Genomic DNA, 13,946 nt, shown 5'->3' with positions numbered 1-13,946 from the left:
TAGCTTCAATAATAAATTTAAAGAAAATAATTCTCTCTCCCTGATGATCATCTTCTGATTCATATAAATCTCTTTTGAGCAATTCTTAGCTTGAATGATTTCCTTCCCCCCCCCCCCCCCGGATGGTCTACCACCATTTAACTTCCACATATTTCACACCTGCATATGGGAGCTATGTCAGATTTGTATTGGCCCTGCAATTCCTAAAAAATAACAATCTTTTGCGCACTTTCATCTCAGATTCTGCAACCCTCCAGAGTGGACAAACACACCCCTCCCCTTTTTTTTCAATCAAAAATTTTTTCCGCTCTTTCATCTTGGATTTGGCGCCCCTCCTGGAGCGGCACCCCATGTGAGTCACGTATCCTAAGAGCCGCTTCTGCGTCGCCGCAACAGAATGCCTGTCAAAGGGATAGCCAACTGAAAGTTTGAAAACTTCAGAAAATTTTAGTTAGTCTACCACCACTGCGCATTAGCGGCCTAGCGGGTCTGAAACCCAGATTTTCGTGACGTAAAACTCATGACAGCATAGTGGCTTGATGACTGGATATTTATGATAGTTTTTACAGATTTTGTTTTTCTTTCTAAAACGATCATTGAAAATTTTATTACGATTCGAACAGGCGATTCTTCAAAAAATTACATTTGCAGTCTCGTGAAAACAAAGTGAATTTACATGGTAAATACATTGTCTCTGATGTGGGTGGGTAGCCATGAACATACCGTAATTTCTGATATATAACCTACAGGAGGACAACCCTCAGAAATTGAAAAATTCAGTGTAATAGCCACTGTCATTCCAGTACACAACTTGATATTTCGTCAGTCTCATTCGTGTTTCAGCCCACGGGAGTATATTTTATACCATAAGTTTAGTACTTTCTTTGTACTTAAAAGTTGTAGGTGGAATTACTTTTTAAGGTCACGACACCTTATCGCAATCATGATAGATGGTGAGGAGGAAGGAAAATGAAATAAATTGGTACACAGGTGTTTCCCCCTCCATATTTATTTTCTTAAAACTCAGAAAGTATGCATCCCACGGGAAGCGTGAACAAAATTTTTATGCATCCTATCCCGAAATTCCTGTGGCATCTCTGTTGAGGGAAGGATTATCATCAAGTAAAGGGTTCAAGCAATAGGTTGTTTTTTGCATGTGGGCTCTTTGAAGTGCGCTCAACTAGTAATGCTAAAGATGAGGTTGTTTCAACCCTGTAAACTCCCCACCCTCCTCTGGAATTGTACCGAAAGTAGCTGAACATTGTTTGCCATTTGCCAACAAAAATTTAACTTCTGAAGTTTTGTACATGTGTGAAATGGCCAATTTGGCCATGAAAAGACTGAATGGACACTCGCAATTTGGCGAACTCTATCTTTTATTTATTTGCCAAATGCAATATTTTGTCACAATTTGGCGCAATGTTGATCGGCAGCACGAACCTTGATTCTGGCTTTCCCCCTTCTTTTGATTACCCTATTAATGGGAATTATTATTATTTTTTTCCTTAACCACAGCATTTTTATTTTCTCCTGTGGTAATTTTGATGAGTAAAACAGGGTGTCCATTGTTATGAGAAAGTCAAGAAATAAGAGAGGTGGTCACATTTTTTTTTTAAACAATTTATTTTTGGATTTTTTCTGGCATGTTTCTATGCCTGATTTTAATGCCAGAAGTTTTAAGCTACCTTTTCTCTAAATACAGGTGATGGGAGGTTGCAAAAGATTGAAATTCTTCACTTATTTATAATGTTTTATTGAAACACAAAAATAAGTGAAATTTTTACAAATATTCATTAATGCCGGTTGGTAAGAAAATTAGGCATTCTAAATTTCAAGTTTTTTCTTTGCCAATAAATGGTGGAAGTGGTTCCACTCATTATTTTTTGTTTTTAAAAAAATCAAAGTTGTCATTAAAATGGGTTAATTAAGATTGAATTTAACCTATTTCTTCATGTTGACAAGAAATAAATCATTTTTAAGTTTTTTGGGTACAGGAATTTCTTTTGTCAAATTTTGCAGCATGGTACCAAAGTTTGTCCTCTTCATTTTGCCACTTCCAATATATTTTCCTGCCTTCTGCGTACAATTAACTTCGGATTCAAAAGTCAGAGCAAACGAAAATAATTCTTTAAAATTACCAAAATTTGGACAGCTATGTTACTACTTAATGTTACGCCATCAAATGTAATGTGTTTAAATTTTATTATGTAAAAAATTACTTAATTAACATACAAAAATAATTCAATTATAAAATTATGAATTGAATAACTACTTTTTGTTTTCACTTGACGTACGATTTTGACTAATCAAAGTTTTCAGAGGTTTCACAAAGTTATAATAATCACTAAATAGAGAAGAAACAAGGCACCAACAGTCAGAAGCATTACTCAGAATATATTTGAGCACCTCAGCAGATTCTACTAATTGTTGTGAATAATTCTAAATCAAGAACATGGCGATAGCATGAAAACTCAGCTCACCACATAATTTCAAATATGAAAATAATGCTTGTCCTAAAGTTTCTCCTTCTGTCCTAAAGTGACCTCAGTTTGCATGCATACAAATAGACAGCCATTTTTATACTTACATTGTAGAGATTTAAAGAGAAATGAAATGAGATATATATAGAAAATATACATATTTTTAAAACATGGTAAGACCACAAAAAAACAAGCAGCTATCAAGCTGACAAATACAAGCTCTAAAGCCACAAGTAAAATGCTTGTTGAAGACGGCTGAAAAATAAAAGTAGATAAAATGTTCATAAATTTATTTTCAAGAAAATCATTGAAAAAATAATTTATCCCTTGAAAAAAATGTATATAATTTTTTAATATCCCAAGTTAGCTGGTATCTGTACAATACAGAGTATAAAGTTCATAATTTAAAGTACCTTTAAAATAGAACATATATTAAAAAATTTTAAGTTCAAAATTGAAAATTTCATTGTAAATTTTTTTTAATATCAAGATTATTGCAAAATGAAATCAAAAAACCAGCTTATAACCTAAGATTAGTTTTTAATGGCATATTAGTTTTTGCTCTGAGTATGTAATTTGAAATATATTTCTTATTTTCAGGCTTCTACTGGCCAACCAGTGCTGTAGCCCTTCCTCCTTCTATCATACGTGAGCATAATTGTTCTTGCAGAGAGTATGTGATTTTAAAAATATATTTCTTATTTTTAGGCTCCTACTGGCCAGCCTGCTGTAGCCCTTCCTTCTACTAGCACACAAGTATTCAAAAATCCTGCATCATCTTCTCGTAGTATTTCAGCTAGTGGCTATGCTTCACCTGACTCTACTGCGATGCGTGTTTCACATCCAAGCATTTCTCCAGTTCCAGATGGTAAACTTTCTGAAAGTGCTAATGTTGGTTTAACACAGTCAAGTCCTGCCAGTCACCAAGTGCACACGGTTGGTAGCACAACTACAAATACAGAATCCTGCCAAGTAACAACAACTTCTGGTAGTTTAGTCAAAGGGAAACCTACTGCTGCTTCAGGACCTGTTGCATCACAGTCCAACACTCCTTCACGGCAAACAGGAACGTCAAGTAGATCTGTGTCCTTGGCACAAGTAAGATAAGTTTATTCGAATTTTGGAAAATAGTAAATTTTTAGTATAAAAAAAATACTGTGAAATGCCTATATATAATAATACTCAAACCAGAGAAATGTATTGTTATAAAAGCGTTATTGTTTCTTATATAGGCAATTACTGTTATAGAGGGTATTGTTACATAGGATTTTCACTGTAATATATGTATAATCTTATACAGGTGGTCTCAAATTGTTTGCACAGCAGATATCTCTGTAAACAATGACTTTCAAAAGATACTTTTAATTACAAAAAGTTTTCAAATGTCGGGCACTTGTTTAAACCTCAAAATTTGTTTCAAGGTTCGTATAAATGAAAAAATAGAAAAATTAACTTTTGTACAGTCCCTGTGTGCTTCAAAACCAAATTAAAAGGTTGTAGTCCGTCTCTCCCTGTGGCCCAAAAAAAAAACTACACGTTTCTAAGTGCAATATTCGCTGAGATACTCAAATTTGAAAAACAGAGGAAATTCAGGATAAAACAGCTCTAAATATGGGAAAACTGTTTTACCCACATTTAATGCTGTTTTTTCCAAAATTTTCTCCATTTTTCACATTTTAATATCTCAGTGAATATTGTATTTAGAAACATAAATTTTTTTGTTGGCCTCAAAAGAGACAGTTCAACAACTTTCTAATTTGGTTTTTGAGCACACAGGGAATATATAAAAAGTTAATTTTCTTATTTTCTCATGTATACAAACCTTGAAACAAATTTTGAGATTTTAAAGTAACTGCACGTCATTTGAAAACATTTTGCAATTGAAAGTATGTTTTGAAAGTCAGCGGTTACAGAGCTATCTGATGTGCACACAATTTGGGACAGCCTGTATAAGCACACAATACTGTTTTTACTAGAAAGAGTTGAGTCCCTCTCAGTGTCATTTTCTAAAAGCTGCTGAAATTTCATGTGTTCAGACATTTATAAAATCGCACCAGATTAAGGTAATCGAAAATAAAACTTTTTTTAATTGAAGGTATGTTTCAGAAGTCATTGGTTACAGAGATATCCGCTGTACAAACAATTTGGAATAGCCTGTATATAAATGAGAACCATCTATTTTTTAGTTCAAGATTTTTAGGATACATGCTTGATGCATATGGTTGCTATAGGCTCATTAACATACAGGGTGTCCCATAAAGGACTTTCTGATTTTAAAATGAAATAATTCTGAAACGGTGATGGAACAAGTGCTATGTTTATTTTTAAGATCATGAAAATCTGATATAGAAGTTTCAAAATTAATTACAAATGTTGCCGATAAGTGACACTGTGCACTGTAGTTACAGTATGCAGTCCAAAAAATTGGCTATAAACTGTCCTTTGCAAGCAGTTGTTGTAATCGCATCACAATCAATTCAAAATGTGCACCTTTTACAGCACAGAGAATGCACAAACATAAAATGGAATTTTCAGTTGTCCTCTGTAGTGTCTCAATAGAAATGGAGGTACATGCCTCACAGATCAAATCTTGAAGCTTGTCCGGTGTTGCAGGATTGTTCTGGGAAACAGTGTCCTTCAATTTCTTCCACAGAAAGTAGTTGCAGGGGGTAAGATCTGGTAAGTATAGAGGAAAATTCATGCCTGTTTCAATGAGTGTGGAATAGCTCAATGCGATAACTCTATTCCCGAAGTGTTCTGCAAGCAAGGCAAAAACCTTTGTGGTATGGTGTGATTGAGCCCCATCTTGCATGAACCATGAAGTGCCTTGTTGGTCCTCCACCCCAGGCAACAAATTGTTCCAAAATTGTAACATACTATTTAATAGTCATTGCTTGCGCCATCCCTGTGCTGCAAAAAATTCACATTTTGAATGGATTGTGATGAGATTGCAATGAATGCTTGCAATGGACAGTTTATAGCCTATTTCTCAGACTCTGTACTGCAACTTTGATGTGCAGCATCATCCGTCAGTAACATTTGTAATTAATTTTGAAACCTCTGTATTAAAAATTTCATGGTTTTCAAAATAAACATACCACTTATTTTATACTTCTATCAATCACAGTTTCCAAGTTATTACATTTTAAATTAGGTAGGCATTTGTGGGATGCCCTGTACAAGAATTATTAAGTTATTATAGATCATTACTTTTAAACACAAAGGCATTAATGCTATGGTATGGGGATGCTTCCTTTGCTGATGGTGTTGGTCCTTTATACCTTTGAAAAAAACACACACACACACACACACAGAAATAAGGCTTTTGTTCTGAAGGATGAAAAGAAAGTCACAAAGAATACAAAAATTTTTTTTTTGTGAATTTAATTATTCAAGCTTATGAATAAATCTCACAAATTTATGCTAGATTTAATGAAGTTATAACTATTAAATTAATACTAATTTTATAAACATTATACACTTCTGACAATCTTCAATCTGATAAAGGATGGGCTGGTTCTAGTGAGTGTGAACCCTTGCTCTTCTGAAGTCCTCTATAAAAAATTTTGTGACAAGGCATGGAATCCTGAATATCTCTTGCAAATGTGGGAATTCTAGTCTCTTAGGTCGGGATTACACTATAAAAGTGTTAGAAAAGTTCTTTTAGGAAACTTGGAAAATGCAACCAATAAGTGTGTCAGTTATATTATTGTTCAATTGGATAGAATCATGGTTAAGAGATAGGTCGCAACGAGTTATGGGGAATTCTCTGGTTGGCAGGCGTCACAAGTGGAGTTCCTCAAGGAGGTGTCCTTGGCTCCCCATCCTTTTTCAATTTTTATCGATAAACTCTATCAGGGTATTGATGGGATTGGTAGCAAATTCGCAGATGACGTGAAGCTAATGGGGGGTAATCGGGAATCAAATCGATATGGAGTTGCTGCAGACCAACTTAAACAGGATTGCAGCATGGGCAGCAGTAGTAGGTAGGGCCTCCAAAAAATGGCTCGGGGATCCATGATGTTCTTAAGTCAGCCACCTCGTTGGGCAATTTGCCTGTTGTGGCGTTGTATTTGTATTTCCAGAAGGCATTCGATTTGTACTGTCACCAACTCCTAAAGCCGATTTCACACTCACTTGGTCACTCATACACTTATATGGTCACTCACACAGTCAGTCACTCATACAATCACTCACACAAATGAATGAATGAATGAACGCCAGGGTCTCTGCCACCGGACTTATCCCGTTGCCGAGATCTCTTCCAGCCCAGCTTCGTGGCAGAGTCTGGAACAAAGTGAGTGCACCTAACAGCCTGAGTGTGTAATATTTCAGTGCTGCCATCTATACTTCAAATTGTGAGTGAAGTGTAATGATTGAATATTTGTAACGTTGTAGGCCTGTTGCTCTCTGTAGCGAGACTTTTTAATGGAGAGATCAGCTCGCATTCGCGCCTTGAAGTTGGGAACCACAGAAAACTAACTTCAGCCGACCACCACTGTAGCGCCGGTGGGGTTCGAACCCAGATCCTCGTGATCCCAAGTTGTCGCCTGACGTCAATAAAAATGTTTTTTGGAAGTCATAAAATGTCTCAAACATGACGTGATAAAATGGTCATTATGTCCATTTTGAAAACGTCAAAAAGCGTTAAAAAAAAAAGACCATTTGCAAATAGTTCGACTTTCAGAAGATAGATGGCACTATTCGTAGAGACAGGGGGAAAAAAGTATGACTTTCTGGTGCAGGTCGGACTCGAACCTAGTCCGTTCGCGGTTTGTCCCTATGTATCTCACGCCATGCCTTTACCGATCGCACTATCGTAGCTGTAACCATCTGATGTTATTTAATGAAGACTTTAAAAGTATTGATTAGTTATATTACAATTACTGTTTAATTTCTTGCGGAGTTTAGCCGATGGCAGTTATTTTTTCGTTTTCTTTTATTTTTTTATCCTTGAAAAATAATATAGTAATATAATTATAAATATAATTATTTGTGTTATTTATAATTATCAAAAAAAAATATTTTAAAAAATTCATTTATTTAGTTCAACGTACACGTCAAAGAATTCATTGCATCTTTTTCAATTGTTGACAGATTTCAAAGATCCTCTGATCTTCCATAAAAAACATGATATGGATACAATAATAATTTATATAACGTGTTGATAAATTTATATGAACAATTACTCATTGAAAAATTTTGCATTTCTATTCAAAACAAAATTGCAAATAAAAGTACTGCATTTATCTTGTACAACCAGTAACGAATATGCCTAGGGTAATTTTGAAACACCCCCTGAAGGTTCATTAATAAACATTTTGGATAATTTTGAGATATTTTCATCCGGAACAGAATTTTTCAGTTGGAAAGAAATTCGTGATTTTTATGACGCAAAATCATTTACGCCATAAAAAGTCACGTCATTTCATGACCTTCATGGCTAATAAGGTCATGAAATGACCGGATATTTCATTAAGGTCATCAAGAATCACATTATTTCCTGACCTTTATAGTTCGTGGTCATTAAATGACTTTGAAATGACATGATTTTTTTTTTGACTGACGTCATTCAGAGAAAATGACCAAATTTTCACGTCATATTTGATGTCAGGCGACTACTTGGGATGCGAGTCCGTCACTATGACCACTCAACCACCACAGCGGCAATCACTCACGCGTTCAGGGCAGGTGAAATATCAGGTACGAAAATTTTGGGGTGAAACGTCCCAGAGGCCGAATGTACCAGGGTGAAATGTGACGGGGGCAAAATTTCCGGATCCCTTCACACACCTAACATCCCTAAATCCAACATATTTTGTCATTTTAACTGAAGCATGTCTTTTAATTTACAAATTAATTTTCAGGATTAAAATCATTAGAATCAAAACTGTAAGCCAAATGTCTTACAGTATTTTGCGATCTTTTGAATTAACTTTTCAAAATGGTGTTATAGTAAAAATGCATTAAAGAAGAGATAATTATGCTTTCTGAATTTTCCTGATATCAATTTGAATTTTGTTTTTACTTTTCATCTGCAGGTATCTAGTTCACAACCCACAGTGGTTTTAAGAGATTTGAGTACTGTTCTGAGTGATAAAGACTTGCAGATTTTATTATCAAAAAATGAAGTAGCAACTTCACTTGCTGAAGATTTACTAGCCAAACTTTCTGGTGAATGCCGACCCAGGTTTGGAATTGGTTCAAGACCCCACACAGGAAACTCAAATAAGACTGTTGGTGCAAGTAGGGGAAAAGAGTTTTTACATGATAGTGATAGCTTGAAATCTACTCTTCAATCATCCAAGGATTTATTTAAAATAGAGTCTGATGGGATAGTGAATAAATCAGAAGATGAAAAAGTGGCTTTGGACAGCAAAGTAACTGAGGATGACAAAGATTTCATTTCAAAATTACCATGGCCTCCATCATTGTCTATAAATTTGAGTTCTTCACAGCTGCTAGCTACATGTAAAGGGCCGAAAGGGAATTTTGCCTCAAATACAAGCATTATGTTAGAACTTTGCCCTCCTCCAACTCCGCCAGATCCACCATACCCGCCACCAACCCGAGATTTGCTGCTCCCGCCAACTCCAAGTGTTTTTGTATGTATTTTCATTTGCTAAGTTATATTTATAAAATGTCATATTCTTTATGTCACTCTGATAGCAAATCATTTTCCATTCTGTTATCAATCAGGGGTGGGGAAATGTCACACATTTGAAATTTTTATTTGCTGTTAGTTAATACAGAATTGCACATATTTTTACTTTTTTTTTTACTAACCAGATATTAATAATTTTGTTTGATAGCTTGAGAACAAGAAAGATGCATTTTCTCCTCAACTACAAGAGTTCTGTTTGGCGCACCCTATTGCTGTGATACGAGGCATGACTAATGTCCTGAAACTTGGTTAGTACATTTTTGTGACATAGAGTTCATTTTTTCAGTGTTGAAACTAATATCAAATTTCAATTTGCTTTGTAACATTGATAAATGTTTTTTTTCTTATTGTTATAAAAAGTAACTATTTATATTTATGTTTTCATGGTTGAGAAAAAACCTTTCCCATAACATTATGAGAATATGATGTGTGACTTACAAGCAGTTTCCAGACTATTAGACCATGGTCTAATATCCCAAAAACAGCTTGTAAGTCATTGAATGCCTCAGGCAATACTTCAATATGATGTTTTGGTACAAATTATTTTTTCATTAAGTTTATATTAATAATATTTACATGTCTATATATAAACTAGACTTGGGGCTGTTTTCTACAAAGACATTAGTAGAAGCCAATCCAGATCATACGATTGAAGTTCGAACTCAGGTAAGCAGATTGATTTCTATCATATTTCCATACTTTATATTGCTTATAATACGAAAGCATTGATAAGTCTAATTTTTCTTGCTAATTTTATTTTCAGCTTCTACAGTCTTCTGATGAAAATTGGGATTCAGAAAAGAAAAAACAGGTTTGGCGATGTGAAAGTCATAGGTCTCACACAACAATTGCACGTTACGCTCAGTATCAAGCATCTTCATTTCAAGAGTCACTCAGGGTTTGTATAAGAATACAATAATGTACATACCTTGAATTTTTTTCTGAGAAATATTTTTTCAACACAAAGTGTACCCCCCTCCCCCTTCTTGGTCAGATTTTTTTCAAATTTCCTATCCAAAAAAAGCATTTTTTATTGCTGAAAAGTAATATATGTTCTATCCTGAATTCAAAAATGCAAAATATTTTTGTCTGGAAGCGGTTTTTTGTATGACCTACAGGTGGTCGTACATGTAATATCCCATTCACTGATCTCTAGTTTTTCCTGCAATGCATCCAAGTTTTAAATAAATAAGAAGTCTGATACTATATTTATCAAATCTATTTCTTTGAGGTGCTTAAGATAAATATCTGCATAAAAAAAATTATTAAAAATACGTAAAAAAAAGTTTTGGAAAATGGTTTTACAGCCTTATCATGAAAACACCTTTACAATCTTTCTTGACCGTCAGAGAGAAAAAAAACACATTGAAATCCATTTATTGCAGATTATTTTATTGTTTACTTTGCAAAAAATAAAAACTATAAAAAATTTTTTCTAGTTTACATTCTATCAGATATCACGCTGCATGTGAAAAATTTCAAAACATGGCACAACGAAAAGCCCATCTCTCAGCAATATTCAGAAATACAAAAAATAAAATAAAAAAAACAATCTTATAACGTAATGCGACATGTAAGTAGTGCCAAATTCACTTTCGATGATGTAATTTTCCTCTTCATTGCATGACATACGACGCCGACCGTACAGGCACAAAAAAGCCAAATCTATGACGTGATGCCGAAGGGGTTAAATTTTAAAAGAATTTTTAAGACAGCAATAAATCCGATGTATGTATTTACTGAAATTTTCACATGAACTGAGTTACAAGAGTTACAAATCTGTAAAAAATTCACATTCCTACTTAAGCATATTTATATGGGATTATATTACTGAGATTATATACAGTAAAACGTTGCTGCAATAATATTCTATATAATTATAAATCACTACAACAACTTTTTTTTTTCAAATTTGATTGAAATTGTTTAAAATCCAATGGTTTACTTCTCTCGATAAAACTCCAAAATATCCTTGATAAGATAAATGTGTCTGTAACAATATTTATTAAAGAATATTGTAACTTTATTTTTCTACTTTGCTTACTATTTTCTATATCTGTTTCAAAACCATGTTCAATATACAGGGTGCATAAGAAAGTCCCTTTATCCTGGAATAATTTGCAAACTGTTAATCCTTGAAGCATACTTCAAATTGGAAGAGTATCCGAATAATGCATAGGCCTCAGATATGTCATTCCTATTGCAAGGAGTGTATACATATCAAAATTTAAAAAAAAAATTAACATTTTATTTGATCTTCCTGTCTTTCTTGAGTCCAACAAAAATAAAAATCCCATGTTTAAAGTGAAGATATTTGAATTATGAAATTGCTGAATGTAAAGGAAAGAACCACATAAACTAACAGAAAAGCTCATTCTGTGCTTCATATTCTGTTCTTTCCCTTATTTTCAGTGATTTTCAAATTCAAGTATCTTAGCAAATATTGCACTTGAAAACATGGAATTTTGTTATTGTGTGATCAAGAGAGACAGGGCAAGAACTTTCTTGTTGGGTTTTAAAAGAAATTAACTTTTTATTTGGTCACCTAGTCCTGATTTACAGCGAGTATAGTTTTAATAACTATACAACCCTTCGTAATATGAACGACGTATCTGAGGTCACACGTTATTTCAATTCTTTTCCCGATTGGAAGTATTATTCTAATGGTTTGCAAGTTATTCTGAAATAAAAGGGTCACCAGAGCTTTTGTTCTTTTAGGGCATCTTAATACATCAATATTTTGCCCTACCTGATCACTGAAAGTGTTGATGTTTTCTATGTAGTACACAAAAATGTAATGCAGGAGACCCCTTTTTTACTGGGGTGAAACATCTGAATTTTTTCACAACAAAAAATAAAAAAATCTCTTTTCAAGGGGTCCCCTTGGTTGTATCAGCGGTTATTCTAGGGATATTTAGCACTTTTTCCTTGATCTCTTTGTAACCACTAGTTTTGAGGAAACATTGAGGACTAACCCAAACATTTTGGTGAAACATTGAGGACTAACCCAAATAAATGACAGCCTTGAAGCCCCAAAAAACCACCTTTCTTTTAACATTTATTTATGTTTGTTTCTTTTCCTTTCAGGAAGAGCAGGAAAAAGCCCAAGGAACGCAGTGCCGTGAATCTGACAGTGACTCTAACTCATCGCTAACGTCTCGGTATATACAATTATATTATACATTAAGCTTCTAAATGCAGTGCTAAATTCTTCAGTATCACTTGTTTTTTGTATTCCCAGTTCAGTGTAATAAGCTTCAAGTGCACTCACTATGTTTGAGCGGTTTTTTTTTTTGAAGGGCATTCGAGAAAAATATTTGGTTTTCCTAAAATTCAGAGTATTTATTTTATTTTTTTGGTAGGAGCATTTTCAGCTGTTGATGTGTGTTTTTTATTGTATTAAAATTAATAGTTTGTGGCAATAGAAAGAATTTGTAAGTACACTGAGATGTCCAGTCTGGCTTTCTGGCTTTTATCATAATTTGTGTTTTTCATGTATAGTCAACCCTCAACTCTATGAATTTCAGATTTAAAAGACAAAATTCCCATGCTTTTTTTTTAAAATCAGTGATGGTCAAAGTAACATCTTCTGAAGTGTTTGTATTTGATGTTATTATTTAAAAAAGGGTGAAGTTTTCAAACTCGTGTAAATATTCATGAAATCTATGCAGATGATGATTTGCATCAGTATTTTCTAAAGTTTCAAGATGACCTGTTCATGTAAATCAGTATTTCTTAGTTTTTTTTTTGTCCTTTATACTACATTTTTTTCTTGTGGCCCCATATCTTAATCAGGGCTGTAACATCCAGCAGTGAAATCTCTTCTACTTATCAAGTTAATTTATAGAAATTATGGGATAGATTAATGAAATTTTATAAATAAGAAAGGGATATATATTTATGAAATTTTTTGTAAATAAAGCCTCCTTTGTGTGGGGGTTCTGCTGGATTCCAAAATCACACTATTGACCACTATATCTCATTTAAATTCTTTCCTATTTGTGGTTTTTTTCCAAAGACCTCTGCAACCCCCTTTATTCCTTGCACTTTCTTCCCTTTTACTTTATTTTCACCCTCAGCCCTCTTCTAATACCCCAAAGGCGCAAGGTTGAGAACCTTTGATTTGAATCATGTAGACTTATTATACATCTTATTATGTGACATAGTAAGATACAAATGCAGTATATTCAATTTAAATCATACCAACCAGAAAAGCATAATGAGATCATGTATTAATAAACCGTATAGATATTAAACTACATAAGTGTTTAAGAAATGTTGTTCCTGCATTCTCAAGCATTTGTACCAGGGTTGTTTGATTTAAACCACGTTGGTTTTAACCATGAAGTGGTTTTTTTAAATCATATAAAAGTGGCCAAAATATAATTTTTTTTTCCTTGAAAAATATCATATTGGTTCATTATTAGCCAAGATTTTTCATTCTTACCACATTTTCTATTCTTGGGGTACATTTTGATGGTATATCTTTAAATGGTGTTAGATGGTATAAGCGTTTTTTTTTTTTTTCAAAAAATCTCATAAAAGTGGCCTGAATATATATATTTTCATATAAAAAGTAGCTTAGTAGCTCAAAGTCATATACTGTATCAAAATTTCTCATTCTTACCACATTTTCTAACTTTGGGTTGTATTCTGATGCTCTATCTTAAGCAAATTCACATGAATGATGATTGTATCACACATCTAAATATGTGATGCTGTATTATCTCACAGGCTTTTGTTTCTTTTCCTTCACAAAAAAAGCAGCTACAGCAGTGACTTCTACCATACTAAGAGCAGGT

At 33.7% G+C, this 13,946-nt stretch overlaps 1 protein-coding gene across 2 annotated transcripts in view; it reads left to right on the top strand.

The window, feature by feature from the left end:
• Window positions 1-13,946, top strand: part of Utx (Utx histone demethylase) — a 176,912-nt gene that overhangs the window by 138,974 nt on the left and 23,992 nt on the right. For both annotated transcript variants that reach the window (XM_089232840.1, XM_089232841.1), the window contains 6 exons: window positions 3,189-3,578; window positions 8,522-9,085; window positions 9,293-9,392; window positions 9,740-9,810; window positions 9,908-10,042; window positions 12,232-12,305. In XM_089232840.1, coding sequence (XP_089088966.1) covers window positions 3,189-3,578; window positions 8,522-9,085; window positions 9,293-9,392; window positions 9,740-9,810; window positions 9,908-10,042; window positions 12,232-12,305 — 1,334 coding nt within the window. The remainder of the gene's footprint in view (window positions 1-3,188; window positions 3,579-8,521; window positions 9,086-9,292; window positions 9,393-9,739; window positions 9,811-9,907; window positions 10,043-12,231; window positions 12,306-13,946) is intronic.

This window comes from Pholcus phalangioides, unplaced genomic scaffold (genome assembly GCF_987345545.1).
Source record: "Pholcus phalangioides strain wild (caught in Gottingen) unplaced genomic scaffold, Ppha-v1.0 ptg000007l_1, whole genome shotgun sequence".
Classification (NCBI taxonomy): domain Eukaryota; kingdom Metazoa; phylum Arthropoda; class Arachnida; order Araneae; family Pholcidae; genus Pholcus; species Pholcus phalangioides.
The sequence above is the reverse complement of the archived record's forward strand: the minus strand, read 5'-3'. Positions and strand labels throughout refer to the sequence as shown.